The 20,999-nt window shown below is 40.6% G+C and overlaps 1 protein-coding gene across 6 annotated transcripts in view; it reads left to right on the top strand.

Annotated features, from left to right (window-relative positions):
• The window catches only part of DRC11 (dynein regulatory complex subunit 11), a 175,177-nt gene that overhangs the window by 138,959 nt on the left and 15,219 nt on the right, over window positions 1-20,999 (top strand). For all 6 annotated transcript variants that reach the window (XM_083350791.1, XM_083350789.1, XM_083350790.1 and 3 more), the window contains 2 exons: window positions 17,978-18,064; window positions 19,344-19,521. In XM_083350791.1, the coding sequence (XP_083206917.1) occupies window positions 17,978-18,064; window positions 19,344-19,521 (265 nt within the window). The remainder of the gene's footprint in view (window positions 1-17,977; window positions 18,065-19,343; window positions 19,522-20,999) is intronic.

Genomic DNA, 20,999 nt, shown 5'->3' with positions numbered 1-20,999 from the left:
CTTCATTCTATGTATATGCCTGCTTATTAGGGCTTCCCCCCCCCCCAAGTGGCATTATTACAAAGTCAGCTTATTTCTCCCAACAATCTGGGTCCTCATTTTACCTACCTCGGAAGGATGGAAGGCTGAGTCAACCTTGAGCCTGGTGGGATGCGAACCTGCACTAATTGCAGGCAGCTGGTGTTATCACTATAGTACTGATCCAGCTCTACCAGGGCTTCAGTTAAACATTGTTCAACCTCCTCAAATGTTTTTCCCTGTATTGCTCGATCATCAGCATACATATACTTGTTAGTACCTTCAAGGGGCAGCTGATCATTGGTGTAAATATTAAAAAGAGTTGGAGCCAATACACTACCATGTAGTAAGCCATTCCATTGCATCCTCCATCTACTTTGCCTTCCCTGGAACTACACAAAAAACATACAGTTCTGGAGCAGATTCTTGATATATATTTGTGAGTTTAAAATGTTTGGTCATATCATAAACTTTCTGTTTCAGTCTTCTAAGATTGATGATATCATATGTGGTAATGAGATCTATAAATACAGTTCCTATTACGTTGCCTTTTTGGAATCCATCTTTAATATCCTGGGTTAGATTCAGGATCTGTGCAGTGCAACTTTTTTTCCAGGTGAAATGCAGCCTGAGGAGGGGTTATAGTATAGTATAGCTATAGTAAGGCAATGTTGTATCATTCTTTCAAAGATTTTGTAGGTATGTCACGAGAGAAATTGGACGGTAGTTCTTAGGGTTATTGGCTTCTTTACCTGCTTTTAAAACTGCTACAGCCTTTGCCTTACACCAGATACTAGGAATCTTACATTGTTCCAAGCATTCCTTAAACATTTCCAGTAGCCACTGTCTTGGTTTCAGTCCAGTTGCTTTATCTGTTCAGTAAGGATGTCATCCAAACCAGCAGCTCTCTATGGCCTTCTCTTCCTTATAATCTCTTCCAGTTCTTCCATACTAAAGGAGAAACGATAGGTTAGTTCTTTCCTACTCATTTCTTTTGGTGACCTTGGATCTGGTTTGCTCTTCTTAAGAAGCTGACTGGCTATTTGGTCTGCAGTCATTTTGGCATGATCTCTAGGGTGAGTTGGATCATTATTTAGGCGACTCAACATTTTGTGGTTACTTGTGCTCATGTCCAGTTCCTTTATTGTTTTAATTCAGTTTTCTCTCTTAGCTTCAGCTATAGAAGCAATTAGCTGATGTCCTGCATTTACTGTGTCTTCTACCATGGGATCAGCCTCAAAAGTGTAAGATACTTATGCAATTTGTCTTGGATATAGTGGGCTTTGCAGCACTTTGGGACTGATAGCCAGAAACATGTTTTAACGACTTCCACAAATTTGTCATAATAGGCTCAGTTTAGGTATTAACTGAGTAACAGCACTGTCCAATAGTCTCTGAAATTTAGGCCAGTCAGCTTTTTTGAAGTCATACCTACATCTAAAGGGGACATTGTGAGGTTGAATTACAGTGGTAACCTTATACACAATTGGTCAATGCTGGGAATTTGGGATAGGAGGTCAGACTACTTTGATACATTGCTGGATTATGGTCATTCACAAATATTAAGTCTGGGTTATATTCCTTGCACCACCTTCCACTGTTAAATGAAACTGGTGATTTGTTGTCATGTAAAAGAATCAGGTTATTCAAATCCGCCCACTGTTTCACAGCCTCCCCATTTCTATTGTCATTAGGATACCCCCAGATATTGCTGTGACTATTAAAGTCTCCAATGACAAAATTTATTTTATCCTTATTAAATATTTTAAATTCATCACCCTTGTTAGGCATATGGTGTTAGCCTACAATGTTGGGTTGAAAATATATTAACCATAATGCTATGTCTTTAAGTTGTTAATTGGCCAATGGGTGTGTAAGTGTTCTCATGGCCATAAGAGGAAGCTAGGAACGTAGCTTCTCTCTCTCTCTAAATTCACTGATCTCTACTGTTACTGTTTTTGCTCTGCTGTTGGTTTACTACTGTTGTAACCTGAACTGTGTATTGACCTCTGGACCGGTAAGAAGACTTTGTAGTTTGGATTACTCCTTGGACTGTTGCTATTGTTTATGACCTGGACTGTTTATTTTTTGACTGTGCATTTTTGTTCTTACACCACCTCAAAAGTAAAATACTTTTTGTTTTTAACAACTCAGTGTATTCTTACTGTGTGTGACTCTTGCTGCTCTCAGTACCCTTCCTTGTCTGTGCAACTCTTTGGTAGCACAAGGAGACCCTGCACATCAAATTCCATAACACTGGTTATGGGCCCAGGCCTGTACTGAGAGTTAGTACACACAGTATTCCTAGCTGAGTTTGTGTTAGCTATTTGGTGTAAAATGGCACAAGAACTGTTGTCAGGCATCTCCTGGATAACCCTGTTGGATGGGACAAACTATGTTTCCTGGTCCACGAAATGCTGCTTGCTTTTGTGCAAGGAAGGACTATGGACTGTTGTAAATAACCCACCAGATACTACTACTTGGGATCCAGATGACGAAGAGGATGCAAAGAAGTTAGACGACTTTAAACGAAGCAACAAGAAAGCTCTTTGCATTATTGGACTAACACTGAATGACCAGCAGCTTGTCCATATTCGTGGTGAAGAGTCTGCTGCTAGGTGTTGGGGCGTTTTGCGAAGGCTTTATGTTCGAGACAGTGTGGGTGCACATATACACCTTACACGTAAGCTGTTTAGGGCTCATCTGCAGAAGAATGGAGATATGCTGACACATTTAAATTACATGAAGGCAACTTTTCAAGAGCTTCATGAAAAGGAGCTGATTTTTTCAGAGTTGCATCAGGTCTACATTATTCTGTCATCTTTGGATGAGAGTTATGATGGGTATGTTTCTTCTTTGGAAGTCCTGACCAGAGAGGAACTGACATTGACTAACATTACTGGGAGATTGCTGGAAGAGTCCAGAAGGAGGCGTGACAGAGACCAGCTGAGAGAGACACAACCACGAGAGGAGCAGCCATTTACCACTGCTTACAACGTCAAGAAATGTTATTCTTGTGGAGCTAGAGGGCATATAGCCAAATTCTGTAGGAAGGGTAGAAAACAGAATGTAAATAGCAGTGGGAAGGCTAAAAAGAGCATTGGTTTGGCTATTTCTGGTGAACCAACATCCAGAAATAATGAATTGTGGGTTGTTGATAGTGGGGCTTCACAATGCATTACTAAAGTGAAAGAGAGGTTTGTTAATATGAAAAACAGCAACCAATATGTTTCACTGGCAAACGGTTGGAGGATGAAGGCCTCTGGTGAAGGTAATTCCTATTGTCCATGTATTGATGAACAGTTACCTATGTTATATATACCTAAACTAAGATTCAACCTGTTATCTGTAAGGGAATTGGTTAAAGTTGGGTTTGTGGTAACATTCAGAGGGGAGCAATGCACTATTGAGAGGAATGGAACCTGTGTAACTGCAAATTTGAAAAATGGTTTATTCGTTCTCACAAGTAACCAGGTTAGTACAGTTAAAGCTAACTCAATATGTGAGAACAAGAAGCCACATGATGAGTGTATACATTTATTGCATAGGCGGCTAGGGCATGTAAACTTTAACTCACTATGTAAAACAGTTGAGTTAGTAGAAGGAATTAAAGTGAAGCCATGTAGTAAGTATTTGAATTGCAATGCCTGTAATCAGGAAAAGAGTAAGGTAACTCCTGCAAACAGGATAAACAGCTTCAAAACAACTGTACCTTTGGAAGTTGTGTTTACTGATTTAATTGGACCCATGAAACCAAGTTTAGGAGGGTCATGTTATATTTTAAGTATATTGGACCACTACTCTCGTTATGGTTTTTGTTATCTGCTTAAGTCAAAGGCAGACACTTTCCAACAATTTGCAAACTGGTTGAAGTTTGTGGAAAGGAAAACAAAGAGAAAGGTTCAGTGCATAATTACTGATAATGGTACTGAATTTACAAATAAGCGCTTTGTTGATATGCTACAATCAGCTGGTATTGAGCATAAACGTTCAGCCCCATATAGGCCTCAACATAATGCATTTGTTGAGAGACGTGGGCAAACGTTACAAGCCATGATGAGAACCATGTTAAGAGATTCTGGCTTAACAGATAGACTGTGGGGGGAGGCAGCAAAATGTGCAAACCATGTTCTGAATATAGTTGTTAATACTTCTACTGGTAAAATACCATATACTATATGGCATGGTAGAAGACCAAACCTTGATTACCTGCACACGTTTGGCACCCCAGCTTGGGTCCACATTCCTGCACAACTCAGGAGTAAAGGCCATCATAGGGCTAGGCAATTATACTTTGTAGGTTACGAAGCTAACCACAGATCATATCGTTTCTGGGAACAGGGCACAACTAATGTATATAACAGTGCAAGTGCAAAATTCCTTGAGCACGTTGGTTGGGATAGGTTAGAGCAAGAAACTGTTAATACTGATCCTCTAGTGTTTGAGGACTCCTCTGATAACGTAACTAGTAATGATAATACATCTCCTGTAAATATAAAAGATGAAGAGGAGATAGGGGAGATAAAAGATGAATCAGAGGAAGGAAAGGAGTCAGAAATACAAAGCCCTGTAATTCCTTGGCGTTCAATGCGTATCAGACGTCCACCTGATCGCTATGAAGCCAGTATAATATGTCAAGTTAGTTCAGAGCCATCTAACTATGATGAGATCAGGATGTATCCTGAAAAGGAACAGGCATCATGGAAAGCTGCAATGAACAGGGAGTTGAAGTCTTTGCAGGATCTTAAGGTTTATGAGAAAGCAAAACTGCCACCTGGTGAGCAAGCTATAGGTTGCAAATGGATATATAAAATAAAGAAAGGAGTAGATGGAACTATAACCCATAAGGCACGTTTGGTTGCACAAGGTTTTGCCCAAACTACTGAGGATTATGACGAGGTGTTTGCACCCAGTCTGAGGGCAGCTTTAGTATGGGCGGCTAAAAACCAATATATGGTTAATCATGTAGATGTTGAAACTGCATATTTACATGCTCCATTGCAACATACTATTTATTTAAGAATACCACCAGGATTGACCAGTGATAGAGACCATGATTGTTGGGAATTAAAGAAAAGCCTATATGGATTGAAACAATCAGGCTATGAGTGGAACAAATGTATAGTTAATGATTTAAGTGCAATAGGTTTTGTAGCCAGTAATGCTGATCCTTGTTTATTTAGAAGAGCATTATCTTTTCTTTTATTATTCACAGATGATATTGCAATAATAACAAAAACTGAGTTAGAAGCACAAACTATCATTTCAAGATTGCAAAATAAATTCACAATTAGAAATCTTGGGAAAATAAGCCACTATTTGGGGTTAGATATTGTGAAAACAAATAGGGGTTTTAAGGTGTCACAAGCCAGTAAAATATCTCAGTTATTAAAGAGACACAATATGGAAATGTGTAAACCAGCAAAAACTCCGATGGCTATGGATTTTAAGGACACTAATGTTGAGAGTCCTGTATTTGATAAGACTATGTACCAATCTTTGATAGGAAGTCTTATGTATCTTAGTAATTGGACTAGACCTGATATTTCTTACTGTGTAAATCAATTAGGTAGGTACAACAATAATCCAACTGTTAGACACTGGCAATCAGCTATACACTCAAGTGACCATGCAGTTGTTCAGCTCTACAATTATTTGTTTGTTATTTATTTCTGATATTGTTGTGGACCGAGCCTGGATACCAGGCTTCACAAAAGTTGCACTGCCACAATGTGGGTGGGGCCTCTCTGCTCCAAGCTGCATGCTCTGTATTTTAGGTCTTTTCTGATAGTTGTCTCTGTGGGTCTCCTGTATACACTGGACATCAGAGTTTTATTTTTGGCACAAGTCCTGTAACAATTCTTCCTTATATTCAGACAAATCCTTGGTGTTTACTGAAATATTAGTTATCTGTGGACCTCAAAAACTCCTTTTTGGTATACACATTATCTGTCAACTTTAGAATGAGCAGCCATTTTTTTTCCTTCTCATTTCTAGTTGACACAGAGCATGGAGGAAGGGTGGTTGCCAGGGTTTGCACTAGACAAAACAGACATTCTCTCTCGGACTTTCTTTCATGGGAACCAAGGTCATCGGCTGCTCCCGGGACTGCGGGCTGGCCTTTTCATGAAAAGCCCGCCAATAAACTGAATAGGGAAACCTAGTTGCTTGCATAGCCTTAGGGGTGGGATTTCTTAACTTTGGATTGGGGAATTGTTATGTATCTCTTCAGACTTGGTTGCACTTTTGAAGTGCCAATACTTTGTATCAATAAACATGTTCTTTGAGGAATTTGCAAGCCTTGGAGTTCTGCTTTATTTGTCTCTGTCTGTTGGAACTATGACAGTTTCACTACACTTGTCTAAAACTGTAAATTATAAATTGTACAGAGCCAAGGAATTGTTTAAATTCAGTCATTGGTAAAATGAAAATGAAAGCTTTTATAATCCACAAGTTTAATCAAGTGACCAATAAAGATATATTCAAGGCCACTAAAATGAATGAACTTGACATGTATTTCATTTGGGTTGTGCAATGCACCCTAAGGAGTTAGTTACACATGACACACATTTATGGTGAAGGTTAATTATCATGATTATCTCTAAACTTTCCTCATTTGTGAACATATCCTAAGGATATAGATTATTTCCCTGTAAAACTAATGACATATACATTAATTTTAAATGATTTAGAATGTACCTGTAACATCACATAAAAGTTGCATTTTGAATGATGATGATGATGACACAAACAACACAGTATTTGCATAGGTTATTAACAATGAATAGAACAGCTGATGTGCCCAGCTGACAATTTTCTTATTCGAAAGCTAGAGGACAGAACTAGAGGGTCTCCTATACTGGAGTTAATTCCTATTAATAGGAAATGATTGAAGGAGTGGAAGTTGTAGGGACTTTGCAGGAGAATGACCATGTCATACTAGAATACAGAATAACAGAGTTGGAAGGAACCTTGGAAAAAAATGGCTGTCCAGTCTCTTCTTGAAAACCTCCAGTGATGGAGCACCCATGACTTCTAGAGGCAAGCTGTTCCAGTGATTAATTGTTCTCATTGACAGGAAAATTCTCCTTAATTCTTGATTGGATCTCTCTTTGATGTTTCCATCCATTATTTCCTGTCTGCATTCAGTTGACATTTCTTCTCTGTGACAGCCCCTCAAAAATGTCCCTCTATTCGCTCTCTTCATTAGACTCGACATACTCAGTTCCCACAACTGTTCATCATATGCTTTAGCCTCCAGTTCTCTATTCATCTTTTTGCTCTTTTCTGCACTTTTTCTGGAATCTCAGTATCTTTTTTTGTTCCAAAATTGGACGCAGTATTTCAAGTGTGATATTACCATTGCAATATGAAGTATGAAGCAGTACTAACACTTTACATGATCTTGTTACTATTCCTCTGTTGATGCAGCCTAGGATTACATTGGCTTTTTTGGTAGCTGTAGCACACTGATGTCTCATACTTAAGTGATTGTCTACTAGGATTCCTAGTTCCCTCTCAAGTTACTGAGGTAGGTACCACCTATTCTACAGTATACCTGTACATTTGGTTTTTCTTGCCTAAGTGTAAGACCTTACTTTTTCCACAACTGACTTGCATTTTGTTGGATAGGGCCCGGTGTTCAAGTCTGTCAAGATCCTTCTAAAGTGTTGGCTTTCCCCCAGCTTGTCATCTGCAGTTCTGATGAATTCTATCCCCTCATCTAAATTGTTTATGAAGATGTTGAAGAATACTAGCCTAAGTCAGAATTTTGGTGTTCCCAACTGCATGTCCTCCCCGTACTACCACCACCACCCGCCATGTAGATGTAGTTCCATTAAGGACTACACATTGAGTATGGTTGGTCAACCAGCTACGAATCCATCTGCTGGTGATGCTGCCTATCCCACAATTTTCTAGTTTACCAAGAAGCATTTTGTCAAATGCCTTACTGAAATCCAAGTATACTATGTCCACAGTGTTTCTCTGGTCCACTAATTTACTCACTTTATCAAAGAATGCAATAAGTTTTGTCTTACACGATCTGTTTTTATAAACCAGTCTGGCTTTTAGTAATAGCTTTGCTTTTTTCTAGGCATTCACAAATCCATTGCTTGATAATGTTTTCCAGGATCTTCCCAAATATTGATGTCAGGCTGATTGGTCTGTAGGTTCCTGGATCCACTTTTTCTCCTTCTTGAAGATTGGAACTGCATCAGCTCTTTTATAGTTCTCTAGCATTTGCCCCATGCTCCAATACCTCAGAAAGTTTCTGTTCAGTGGTTCTGAGATCACATCTGCCAACTCCTTCAGAACCCTGAGAGGTAAACCATCTGGTTCTGGCAATCTGAACTTCTCTAGAATGAATAGGTGTTCTCTTACCATGTTCTTGCCTATTTTGGCCTATATTCCTACAGTGCTGCTTTTGGTAGGTTGGACTATTTTTTTCCCTTTTGCATGAAGACAGATTCAAAAAAGTAATTAAGCAATTCCTTTTTACTTCCTATTACCTGTTACCCCCCTTGTCATTTTTTCCTATTAGTGGACCGATCATTTCCTTGACTTTCTTGTTTCTTACTGGTTGAAATAAACTTTTTTTGGGGGGGATATTTGTTGCAAGTCTTAGTTCATTCTAAACCTTAGTTTTCCTGACTTCGTCTTTGCAGGTTTGTGCTATTTGCTGGAATACTGGTTTATGTATGTGTCCCTCTTTCCCTTTTTTTGTACTTGTCCTTTTTCTCTGTCAGTTTATCAGAGAGTTCTCTATGCAAATATGCTGGTTTTATCTGGGGTCTCTTTATTTTTCTTTCTCAGTATTGTGCTACACTGTGCTTTTACAATCTCATTTTCAGAGTTTCCCAAGCTTCTTTTCCCCTTTAAGATTTCTATCCATGGAATCCTTCCTAAGCTTTCTCTAAGTTTTTTAAAATTAGATTTCTTAAAGTCTTAGATGCTCATTTGCCTTCATTCTATTACTTGTATCTGCCTTATATTGAATTCCAATTCCACTTTATACTCCACTGTTGAGGTCACATTTGGAATATTGCATCCAGGTCTAGTCACAACAATACAAAACAAATGCTGAAGTCCTAAATAGAGTATAAAGAAGGGTAACAATGGTGGTAAGAGGTCTGGAGGCTAAATCCTATAAAGAATGGGTAAAGGAGTTAGGTATGTTTAGCTTAAGGAATGAAGAGAAGACTGAAGGAAGACATGATAGCAGTTTCCAGTTCATGAAGTGCTGCCACATGGAAGAGGCCGTCAATTTATTCTCCATAGCATAGGTATGTTTATCTTAATGAATGAAGAGAATACTGAGGGTGGGACAAGAAGCAATGGATGGACACTCCTCAGAGGAAGATCTAACCTGGAAATAAGGAATTTCCTGACAATGAGAACTATTAAGCAGCGGAGGAATTTTCCTCCCAGAATTGTGAATGCTCCATTGCTGAAAAAAAGGTTGGACAACCATTTGTCCAAAATGGTATAAGGAACCCTGCCTTAGGCAAGGGGTTGGCTAGAAGACGACAAGGTCCTTCTAATTCTATGATTCTATGATATAAAAACTTACTATTTCCATTATCTGAATTGGATTTTGGCTGTCCTAAATAAGCTGGATTCCTTGTTATTGTGCTTATCAAATCTATTTTGGTAAGATCAACCTCTCTACCCTGCCCAACTTGCTTTTTTATTAAAAGTTTTAATTACACTAGTAAAATCTTAAAGATTAAAGCTTAAAGAATAAAAAAGAGGGAAAAAGAGGAAAAGGTGCAAAGAAATAGAAAATAGAAATACAAAAAAGAATATAATAGAAAAGAAATATATCAAGAAGTAACTTCCAATCTTAATTACAAGTATAAACAATTTTTGTAACTCTTCATCCCCTCTTAGTTTAAAACCAATATTTTTTGTATCCCGTCCCTCAAATCTTATCTATAGCCAAATCCAGAAAGCATCAACTTTTCAGTCCAGACACTAGCCAAAATTTCATAAAGGTTGCCAGTTTTATAACAGCATATCTGATTTTAACCTGGATCAAATAAACCAACTTTAGATTTCTTCTTCCTAACAGTCTTACTCCATTCAAACAATGTTATAGAATTTGGTTTCATTTCTTCTTTCTTCTCACACGTTTCTTCAAAGCCTCTTTTGTAAATCTGATAGAATTATCCAGATCCCTCTTTTTTAGTACTTATATTTCCCCTTTGATTTTTAAAATAGCTACTTTCGTTTGTATGTTCTGTTAGAGATTCTTTTCCATATCATTGTCATAACCTCTAATTTTAGATCCATTTTCAATGCCATTTTCAATCTTCTCCAGTAAAAGTTCCTCATCTGCCATTTCTTCCATGATCTCTTTTGGACACAGTCTATCCATGAAGTAAACATTGCTATTGACATTGTTGATACTAAATTCTGATTCCATTTTTTGAAAGTGTCCTTCAGTATATTCAAAGTGAAAATGTTTATACCATTCTATAAATTGCAGCTAATTAGTTGTTAATCAAGCTTGTGTATTTTTCTCCTTTAACTTTAATTGTCAGTTCCCTCTAGTGTTCAATTTTTTAAATTGCCTATCTTTGTTTTGTCTTACGAAAGTCCAAAATACCTATTTCCCATGGAAAATATTTATAATTAATTCCAAAAACTTATTTCAACTTGATCTGGATCCTTAATCCATATATAATTTTCTAGGATCAAATTCTTATTTAGCTTTTTGTGTTTATTTCAGTTTTTTAAACAAATTCTTCAACTTATGATTCAAATTTTCTTTCATTATGGATTGAAGAAGTCACCCAGTGTTTTCAGACTTGTTGATCCAAAGTTCTCTAATAGCACTGATCTACAAATTTTGGGAAATTATCAACCTCCAAGATAAAATGTGTTAATTCTTACATATTTTGGAATTAGAAAACAGTTTGCAAGATATAATCACAATATTTATACAAGGAAAGTATATTTGCCTACAAGGGAGGGAGATGTTTGATTATGATGCCTCGTAACCTCTTGACAAAGTATGGTAGAACAATGAAAATGGTACCACATGGAAGCATATAAATTTATCTTCACTTTGAGACTAAAGATTATTAACTACCGGTAACTGTAATTTATTGTTCTTTTATTGCAAGGTACAATTTTCTTGGTCAGATCTACACATATCTGGTGGCTTGTGAAAGTGTCATTGCCTAACAATTCCAAGGAACAGTTGCATGAAATTTTCCCTCAGAAGCCAAGATGCCTCGAAACCCTGTAAACAATGCAGATAACTTCTGCTACATTTGTGGTGAGGTTACATTTGCATCTCAAAAGTGCAGTATGATGGCAGTGATAAAAGAGGCATACCACCTATATTATAATAGGGGATCAGGACAAGAGTTGGGCCCCTCATTATTGTTACATGTGCAGCTTATCTGTGTCATTGGCTAAACAGGGAGAAAAAGTCCATGCCTTTCACAGTCTCAATGGTGTGGAGGGAACCCACCAATCATAGTAGCAACTGCTCTTTTTGAATGGTTTCCCCAGTTGCAAAAGGGATCTCAAAAAAGAAGAAGTGGATCATGGAATATCCAAACATTCCATCTGCATTGCCTCCTGTACCCCATGGTGAGGACTTGCCAATTCCAGATCCACCAGAATCCTACTCTCTAGACTCAGATGATGAAAAATACAATGAGCAGGATGCAGCTGATCCAGAGCCATCAATGTCAACAAACCCAAACTTTAGTCCACCGTATTCTTCTACTGAACTACATCTAATTTCACAGAGTGAACTAAACAACCTGGACAGGGATTTAGAATTGCCTAAGAGTAAGGCAGAGCTATTGGGCTCCAGATTTCAACAGTGGAACTGTTATGTATCCAGGTGAAGTGAACACATACACACTTACATAGCAGTCACCACCAGGGGGCGTTGAACTGTAACTGTTTTGGCGGGAAACCAGTTTCGGTGGGAAACAGGTTCAAACCCATTGGCTGGCTGCTCACCTGGCCAGGTATAAAAGAAGGGCAGGTAACCCCTATTCCCCGATACAGTCATTTCCATCTAATAAAGATCTGCCATGTTGTACTCATCGTCTCGGCATCCTTCCTGCGCTCCAGAACCCACTACACAACAGTGGCGATGAGGGTGGGATCCTGCTTCACCTTAAGAGCTGAAAGTCACTAGGGGACGGCATCACTTGCTGGAGGAAAGAGGCATCTTCCCCCCCCCGATGACCGACTAGTCACCACACTAGCGGCCACATTGGTAGAGCAGGATTCAGGGAAGCTGAACACAGGACAGCCCTGAGAATTCAACATCCATCTCCCCAAACGATGGGACTCTCACCTGGGACAGGTCAAAAATTTCCTCTGGGCAAATCGGATTGCCAAAAATGGCCTGAAAGCGGCGACCCTGCTCTGCATAAGCGGGCCCTCCATTTACGACTTGGCCGTAAGCCTGTGCTCGCCGATGCCGATCGAGACCATCTCATTCCAAGACCTCACCGAGAAGCTGAACGGGCATTTCAAGCCATGAATGTCCGAGCTGGCCTGGCAGTTCCACTTTGTCCAGAGGGTCCAACTGCCGGGTGAATCACCTCGGAGTTCATCGCGGCCTTGCACAGGCCGCCCGCCTCTGCAAGTTCTCCAATCTGGATGAGAGGCTGCGTGACCGACTCATGTTTGGCCTACGTGCCAAGCGCCTGCAACAGAGACTGTTTGCAAGGCCCAACTTAACCCTCCAAGATGCTCAGGACAAGATCTTGGCCAACGAGGCAGCCGGCGGCAAGTAGTCCAGACCCCCCGACCCAGCAGCCCAGGAGGATCCATCCACCTCGAAGACACTGCGTACGCTGGGAGCAGAGAAGCAGAGGAGACCAGCATTGACCAGGTTCGGAGGAGGCCGGAACAACAGGAGTGACAATGAGGAAGCCGGGAGAACCAGCGGAAGGCAATTCCCTTCCTGAAATGCGCAGGCTGCAGCGGAGACCATGCGTGGACAAACTGCAAATTCCGGTCAGCCCGTGTTGGGCCTGCGGAAAACCAGGCCACATCGCAGCGGTCTGCCATAGCCGTTTCCGAGAGGGCCTCCACGAGCTACAGCCGGAAGACGCGTCGTGGAAAGGTCCCGGGGCCCAGAAACCGACCAGCATAGGATTTTTCGAAAGCTGGAGGGTCATCTGTCGAACCGGGGGCCAACGGCCACTTAAACCCAAAATTAAATTGGACGTCCGTTTACAGGGCATTCCCTGTAAAATGGAGCTTGACTCCGGCTCTGCAGTCTCAGTCATATCGTGTGAGACTTTTAAACTTATTTGCGGCCAGAGCAAGCAGTGGGTCAAATTGAGGCCCTCAAACATTATCCTCACCGATTTCCAAAACGCCCCAGTAAAAATCAAGGGGGAGGCCACCCTTTCAGTGCGGTTTAAGAAGTTCCAAGGGCACTTGGATATTATCAGAGTTGAGGGCCGGAGAACTAGTCTAGTCAGGCTAGACTGGTTTGAGGCACTAGGCATAGGGATCTCAGGCATCTATAGGACCCAGGGAAGCAGCATCGAATCCGTCTGCAAAGAATTTGCAGACGTGTTCGATAACAAGCTAGGCAGATACACCGGGGCCCCCATGTCTTTTAAACTAAACCCCAGCATCCTTCCCATTAGGATTAAACCCCAGAGAGTCCCCTTCACGCTTAAACACAAGATAGAAGGGGAGTTAGACAAACTAGTCGAACAGGGAGTCCTACAGCCAGTAGAAGGAGAGTGGGAGACCCCCATAGTCACCCCTCTTAAAGCTAATGGGGAGGTCAGGATCTGCGCCGACTATAAATGCATGTTAAATCGGTCCCTTAACCAGCACGCTTACCCGGTCCCAACGGTCAGCCATGTTCTCGCTTCCCTCCAAGGCGCCATCTTTGCTAAGCTATATCTCGCGCAGGTGTACCAGGGAGACGGCACAAGCGCAAACAATAGTAACACAAAAGGGAGCCTTCAAGGTTAACCACCTGCAGTTTGGTGTCAGTGTAGCACCAGGCATCTTCCAGGAGGTAATGGAGCAGACTCTTAAGGGCATTCAAGGGGTATGCCCTTATTGTGATGATCTCCTCATTGCAGGGGACACAGAAGAAGTACTGGCTGAAAGACTGAGGGCAGTTTTAAGCAGATTACATGCTGCAGGTCTCAAATTAAAAAAGGACAAATGCAGCATTGGGGTGGCATCCACTGAGTTTTGGGGGTTTAAAATAGATGCCAGTGGGATCCACCCTGCAGAATCCAAAGTGAGGGCAATTAAGATGGCCCCCACTCCCAAGAACAAGGCTGAACTGCAAGCCTTCCTTGGGCTGCTCAACTTTTACCATTCCTTCTTACCCCACAAGGCAGCAATAGCTGAGCCTTTGCACAGGCTCCTAGATAAGAAAGCTGCATGGCGCTGGACCAATGTCCACGAAAAAAGCTTCCAATCCTTAAAGGCCCTACTTTCAAGCAGGTCTACAGTCACACACGTCATAGAAACAAAGCCCATCTGCATTGCTTGCGATGCTTCACCCTATGGAGTGGGCGCAGTACTGAGCCACCTAGAGGAAAACGGGGAACAGGTGCCCATCACATACTACTCCAGAACCTTGTCAGGGGCTGAGAGGAACTAGACCCAGATAGACAAGGAGGCCCTGGCAATAGTTCCTGGGGTCAAAAACTTTCACAACTACCTCTATGGTAGGGTATTCACTATATTCACAGATCATAAGCCTCTATTAGGGTTATTCATCACGGACAAACAAACCCCCCCAAATTCTCCCCAAGGGTGCTCAGGTGGTCCATATTCTTATCAGCATACAACTTTAAGCTGGTTCACAAACCAGGGAAAAAAATGGGCCATGCGGATGGGTTAAGTAGGCTAGCCCTAACTAACACAGAACCTAATGCGGCGCCTGCTGCACAGATACTGGCAATCCAAGAGCTACCGGAATGCCCTCTCCATGTAAGGGACATAGCAACTGGGACTGCATCAGATAAAATCCTGAGTAGGGTCCAGTCATGGGTATTCACAGGGTGGCAAGATAAGAGTCCAGGCCCGGAATTCCATAAGAAGGCATGAATTGTCTGCCCATAAGGGATGCCTGTTGTGGGGTAGTAGGGTCATCATACCAGACACACTGAGGGATAGAGTCCTGAAATCCTTACATGAGGGGCACCCTGGTATAGTACGAATGAAGGCATTAGCTAGGAGTTACCTATGGTGGCCAGGGATAGATAAGGCAATAGAAGAGCAGGTACACGGGTGTTACAATTGTCAAAGGTCCAGACCTGAGATGCCCCAAGCGCCTGTCCACAAATGGGAGGCCACACACACACACCTTGGTCCAGGGTCCACATAGACTACGCTGGCCCATTCCAGGGACAGCTCTTCCTATTAGCAGTAGATAGCCACTCCAAATGGTTGGAGGTAGTGCCAGTCTCTAACATGACCACAGCCAGAACAATCCAAGTGCTCAGGGGACTTTTTGCCACACATGGTCTGCCTGACGTTTTGGTATCGGATAATGGGGCTCAATTTACTGCTGCTGAATTTCAGGCCTTCATGACGGCGAATTTGATTAGACACGTCACATCCACGCCCTTCCACCCATCGACTAACGGACAAGCTGAACGCATGGTGAGAACGACCAAGGACGCACTTAGGCGCATCATCGTTGGTGACTGGCATCACAGGTTGGCGGACTTCCTATTATCCCAACACACCACATCATGCACAGCAACGGGGAAGAGCCCGGTGGAACTCCAATGGGGCAGATGCCTCATCACCAAATTGGACAGACTTCACCCCAACAGAGTGGCTTCGGAGACTGAGCAACCAAAAATCCCTAGGGAGTTACACCCTGGTGACTTGGTCTGGGCCAGGAACTATGGGTCGGGACATTTGTGGATTCCGGGGGTGGTGGTTGACAAAACCAGGCCCTTATCCTACGTAGTAGGGGTGGTGGGGGGTCATCAGGTCAGATGCACATAGACCAGGTCAGGAAACGGGTTCCTGAACGGTCACAGAGCGACCACCCGGAAGACTACCCATCATCAAGCTCAAATCATCACTACCAACCCCACCGACAATAGAACCTGAGCCTGAGGAGGACCTCACTGACCCAGTACTGTTGCCAGTAAGCCCTGTTCGACCGGGACAACAACATGACCAGGACCACAGCGACAACCCTGCCAAAAGGTCAGACTCTGGGGTGGGTCAACAGGAAATGGTCAACCAGGACTCAAACACTGACTCTGCCGTCCAAGACATGGGGGAAGTTCCCCTACGACGTTCATCCTGGGTTCATCGGCCACCTGCGTACCTATTGGACTAAGTGCGTCAATAGGGACTGTTTGTTTGAGGGGATTGTTTTGTCTTTTAAGGGGGAAGGGGTGTTATGTATCCAGCCACCTCATTCTCGGTCGTCCCCTTCTCTTGCCCTCAATCTTTCCCAGCATTAGGCTCTTCTCCAGTGAGTCCTTCCTTCTCATTAGGTGGCCAAAGTATTTGAGTTTCAACTTCAGGATCTGGCCTTCTAAAGAGCAGTCAGGGTTGATCTCTAGGACTGACCAGTTTGAACTCCCTGCAGTCCAAGGGACTTGTAGGAGTCTTCTCCAGCACCATAGTTCAAAGGCCTCAATTCTTTGGCGCTCAGCCTTTCTTATGGTCCAACTTTCACTGCCATACATTGAAACTGGGAAGACCATAGCCTTGACTATACGCACTTTTGTTGACAGGGTGATGTCTCTTCTTTTTAGTATGCTGTCTAGATTTGCCATAGCTTTCCTCCCCAGGAGCAAGCATCTTTTAATTTCTTGGCTGCAGTCCCAATCTGCAGTGATGTTGGAGCCCAGGAAAATAAAATCTGTCACTACCTCCATTTCTTCCCCATCTATTTGCCAGGAATTGAGAGGGCCAGATGCCATGATCTTGGTTTTCTTAATGTTGAGTTTCAAGCCCACTTTTGCAATAAATTTTGATCTGAAGCTGTATCATGGAAACTGGAACCAATTAATGCTCAGGGCTTAATTTTCCTTTATTAGTGATCCAGTTCTGGTAAAAATTAACTGCTTTCATTTTTGAGGCTTTCTCCTTGTAGACCAGTGTAGTTGAAAGGTAGTTTACAAGCAATTTCCAAATGTGATTTAGAAAAGCAAGTTTGTGAATTTAGTATCCTTTGAAAGATGCTGACTGGTTGTGAGCACTCAGCTGTTTCTGCTGTCTCTAGTGCTGAAAACCCACAATGGACTGCTGTTCTGTGATCTCACAAAAACATCTCTTCAAAACACATTCTCCCATGCTCTCCTAGTCTGCAAAGGTTTTAAAGAGATGGTCTACTCACCAGCTCTTTGTTCACCCTGGTAATTAACTCTGCTTTTCACAGAGCCAACTGCCATTTTCTACCGAAACCAACTTTCTGATCTCCCCTATGACCTTACTGACATTGCTGTCTGGTTCATTGAAACTACTGATGTTGCAACAACATTTCTTATAGTTGAGGGATTCCTATTAATGTTTGTGGTCAAAATTCTTTTCTCCCACCTGTTGAGAGGATTTATTATACATGGAAGAGGTAAACTTTTCATGGTGTTTGGAAACAGAGTGGAAGGTAGGAGTGAATATGAATAAAATTTCTCATCTAAATTTTTGGATCTACTCTTAATACCTTGATGGTCACAGCAAGTGACAGCATCTAGCAAATCTGGAAAAAAATTAAGCAACTTCAGAACTCTGGAGTTCTCTGCTCTCAGTTGTTTGTTTTCAGGCACATCAAGCCTATGATGTTGCTTAGGTAGTGAAATGTAATTAAATGTCTGCAAGCAAAGAGTTACAGACATCCTTTTCTATTGGAAGGTCAGAACTGGTTAGTAGTTGGCTGGGAGACCACCAGAAGATTAGGCTGGAAAATTAAAAAAAAAAGGCAAACTACTCCTTATTTCAAAAAACCCCTTTTTTAATTTCCTAGGTTGCTAAACAGTTACAGCCTTCAGTTATATGGATTGGAGACACAGAAAAAACATTCTACAGAAAGGTACCTAAAACTGAAAAAGAGGTAAATCCTTTTTTATGTATGGTACAAGCAAACAAGCAGCATAGCATATTAATTGGTAAATTTTCATTTATTTATTTATTTGTTTATGGTTTTGGAACACAACATCAATTAGTCATAAATCTATTGCATGGTAATTATATAATAGTAGATGCAAACAGAATTATGTTTATTATTAGAAATATATATATTCTTGTTGAAGAAAGGTAAATAATTTCTGATTAACACAGAATTTTTAACTAGGCACAATAAAAACAAGACCAGATCAGTTTTAACAGCAAATAAGAAGTCAAAGCAAATTTAAATTTGTCACATGTTTAAAGAAAACTAATTACAATTCCTGAAAAGTCTGGCATTATTAATTTTGCAACACTGTTCTATGGTTAGATTTTTAAATTAATCACTGAATCATAATGACTAAAAAAGGCATTTAGACTTGATGATTCATATGTTTATAAAACTATGTGAGTTCCCATTATGCAATTGTTTTTATTATTTCTTATTTCTCTTAATCTATTTTTAGTTCATATTTGTGATAAACTATTTGCCAATCAGTAGTCTATTATTCAAAAGGCAGTCTTGATCCAAAGTATTACCATTTGCTCTAAATTTAAGAAATTATTTTAAAAAGTTCCAGGGTTTAATACCTAAAGAATCACACTTTGTAAAATGACAGAAATATTTAAATTGGCTATGATGTGATTGCTGCCCTCTGCTGGCTAAAATGTTTGCCACACTGATAAAACGTTGCTTGATAAGTTTCTTCACAATCTGTGTGTTTTTGTAGCAGTATATATTGATGTTTGATATATTTTGTAAATCTTATACCCAAAACTGAAAAAGAAACATAAGCTTATATTGTGGCAGATGCTACACTTAAATGAACTATAATCCATCACTACATTTTTTATTATTTACCTGCAGATTCATAGAACTTATAGATATCTCAAGGTATTTACTTTAGTTTAAAGTACCTTTTGCAATTTTACATACAAAGGTTATAAAAGCAGAATACATAATACATGACCACTAATATTTTGGGGTCCAATAGATATTAATAAATGACAACTTTCAACATATATATGCAGTTGAATATAAATATATAAAAATTTAAATGCAAATACAATTTATGTATAAATATATAGTAGAAGTTAAATCTAGAAGTTAAGATCTATTTTCTTTAGTTGTAGTTTGTTTTGGAATGGATAGCTCCAAATAAAAAATCCTATATATCATGCTTGATCAAATTAAAGACTGCATATATTTATGTTTGTTCTTGAAGATGGATCCTAAACGTTTGAAAAAACAACTTCCCAAAATTTTGAAAACTCTAAAAACTGAAGATCGAATTTTAATCATTGGTACCACTAACCGGCCATTTGATGCAGACATCAAACCCTTTTGCAAAGTTTATAAGAAAATAATTTTGGTGCCGCGGCCGGACTATGCTTCAAGATTTGGCAAGTACATGAAAATAGAACTAGTTTTTGCAAAAATACCTCAAAATTTTAAAAAGAGTACTTATGCATTAAGTTTGTTACTTGAAAATTCATTACTAAATTTCAGAATCATACATTCATTTATATACACTCTGTGTGTGTGTGTGTGTGTGTGTGTGTGTGTGTGTACACATATACATATATACACATACATACATATACATATATACACATATGCATACATAAGTAACAATAACAGTTGGAAAGGACCATGGAGGTCTTCTAGTCCAACCCCCTGATCAAGCAGGAGAACCCATATCAGACCTCCCCAACCTTTCCAGGTTGGTGGATCGGAGGGAAAGGGAGAAGCAAGGAAATGTGTGTGTGCATGTGCAGATGGGCGCACGATGGCAGCGCTAGCACCTGCATGCATGTGCAAGCGGGCTGCGTGCACCCGTGTGGTGCTTGTGCACATGCGCAAGCGGGTTGCTAGCACCTTCACACGTGCACAAATGGGCGGTTAGCACCCATGTGATGCTGGTGGCAGCGCTAGCACCCACACACATGCACAAACCATTCCTGTGGCCCAGTGGCCAACAGACCACAGCCCATAGGTCGGAGACCCCTGCCCTATGGCATTCCAAACAAATGGATTTCCAAGCTTTTCTTAAAAGCCTCCAGTGCTAGAGCACCCACAATTTCTGGAGGCAAGTTGTTTCTGTATTACTGTATTTTCCCATGTATAAGATTATATTTTTTTCCTGCAAACACCCTCTTCAAAAATCAGGTGTGTCTTATACATGGAAAACTAATGGTAACCTCCGCAGCCCAAGGCATGCCTGTGTGGGTTACCATGCCGCTAGGTGCAGGGTGTGGGCTTGCCACTAACAGGAGGGGGGAAAGGGGCAAAATGTTCCGCTGGCAGAACTTGTGGAGAGCGTCTTATTATGCATCTTTTTTTAATTTTTTTTTATTAAATATACATTTAAAAACAAAAGTGGACATGATTCAACTTCCCTAGCTACAACACTACTATTAGTATTATCTTATGTTACAGAAAGAAATAACAAAAACCTAAAATACAATCTATAACAGGACAGAATATTAAAAAATGTACATATAAGATCTGTCAGTTTTTTAGTAAACTGTCATTCAGTCCTCAGCGTTATATTTACATATCTTTCAGTTATGTCCATTATATAGATGCTAATAAAAATCCTTACATTATCAACCAATCAAACAATGTTCATCTCAGCGATCCTCCTTAACTCTAATTGTAGAAATTTTGCCAAATTTCATAATACTCGTTCTTATTTTTGATCTCTAGGGTTAACCTGTCCATCTCAGCGCAGGATAAAATTTTATCTATTATTTCTTCTTCAGTGGGAGTTTCCTTTCTTTTCCATTTTTGGGCATATGTCAGTCTTGCTGCGGTTAAGATATGTACTAATAAGTAGAGAGATGCTTTACCGAGATTATCGTTAATAATTCCTAATAAA

The sequence above is a fragment of the Vipera ursinii genome (assembly GCF_947247035.1).
Source record: "Vipera ursinii genome assembly, chromosome: 1".
Classification (NCBI taxonomy): Eukaryota; Metazoa; Chordata; class Lepidosauria; order Squamata; family Viperidae; genus Vipera; species Vipera ursinii.
The sequence above is the reverse complement of the archived record's forward strand: the minus strand, read 5'-3'. Positions and strand labels throughout refer to the sequence as shown.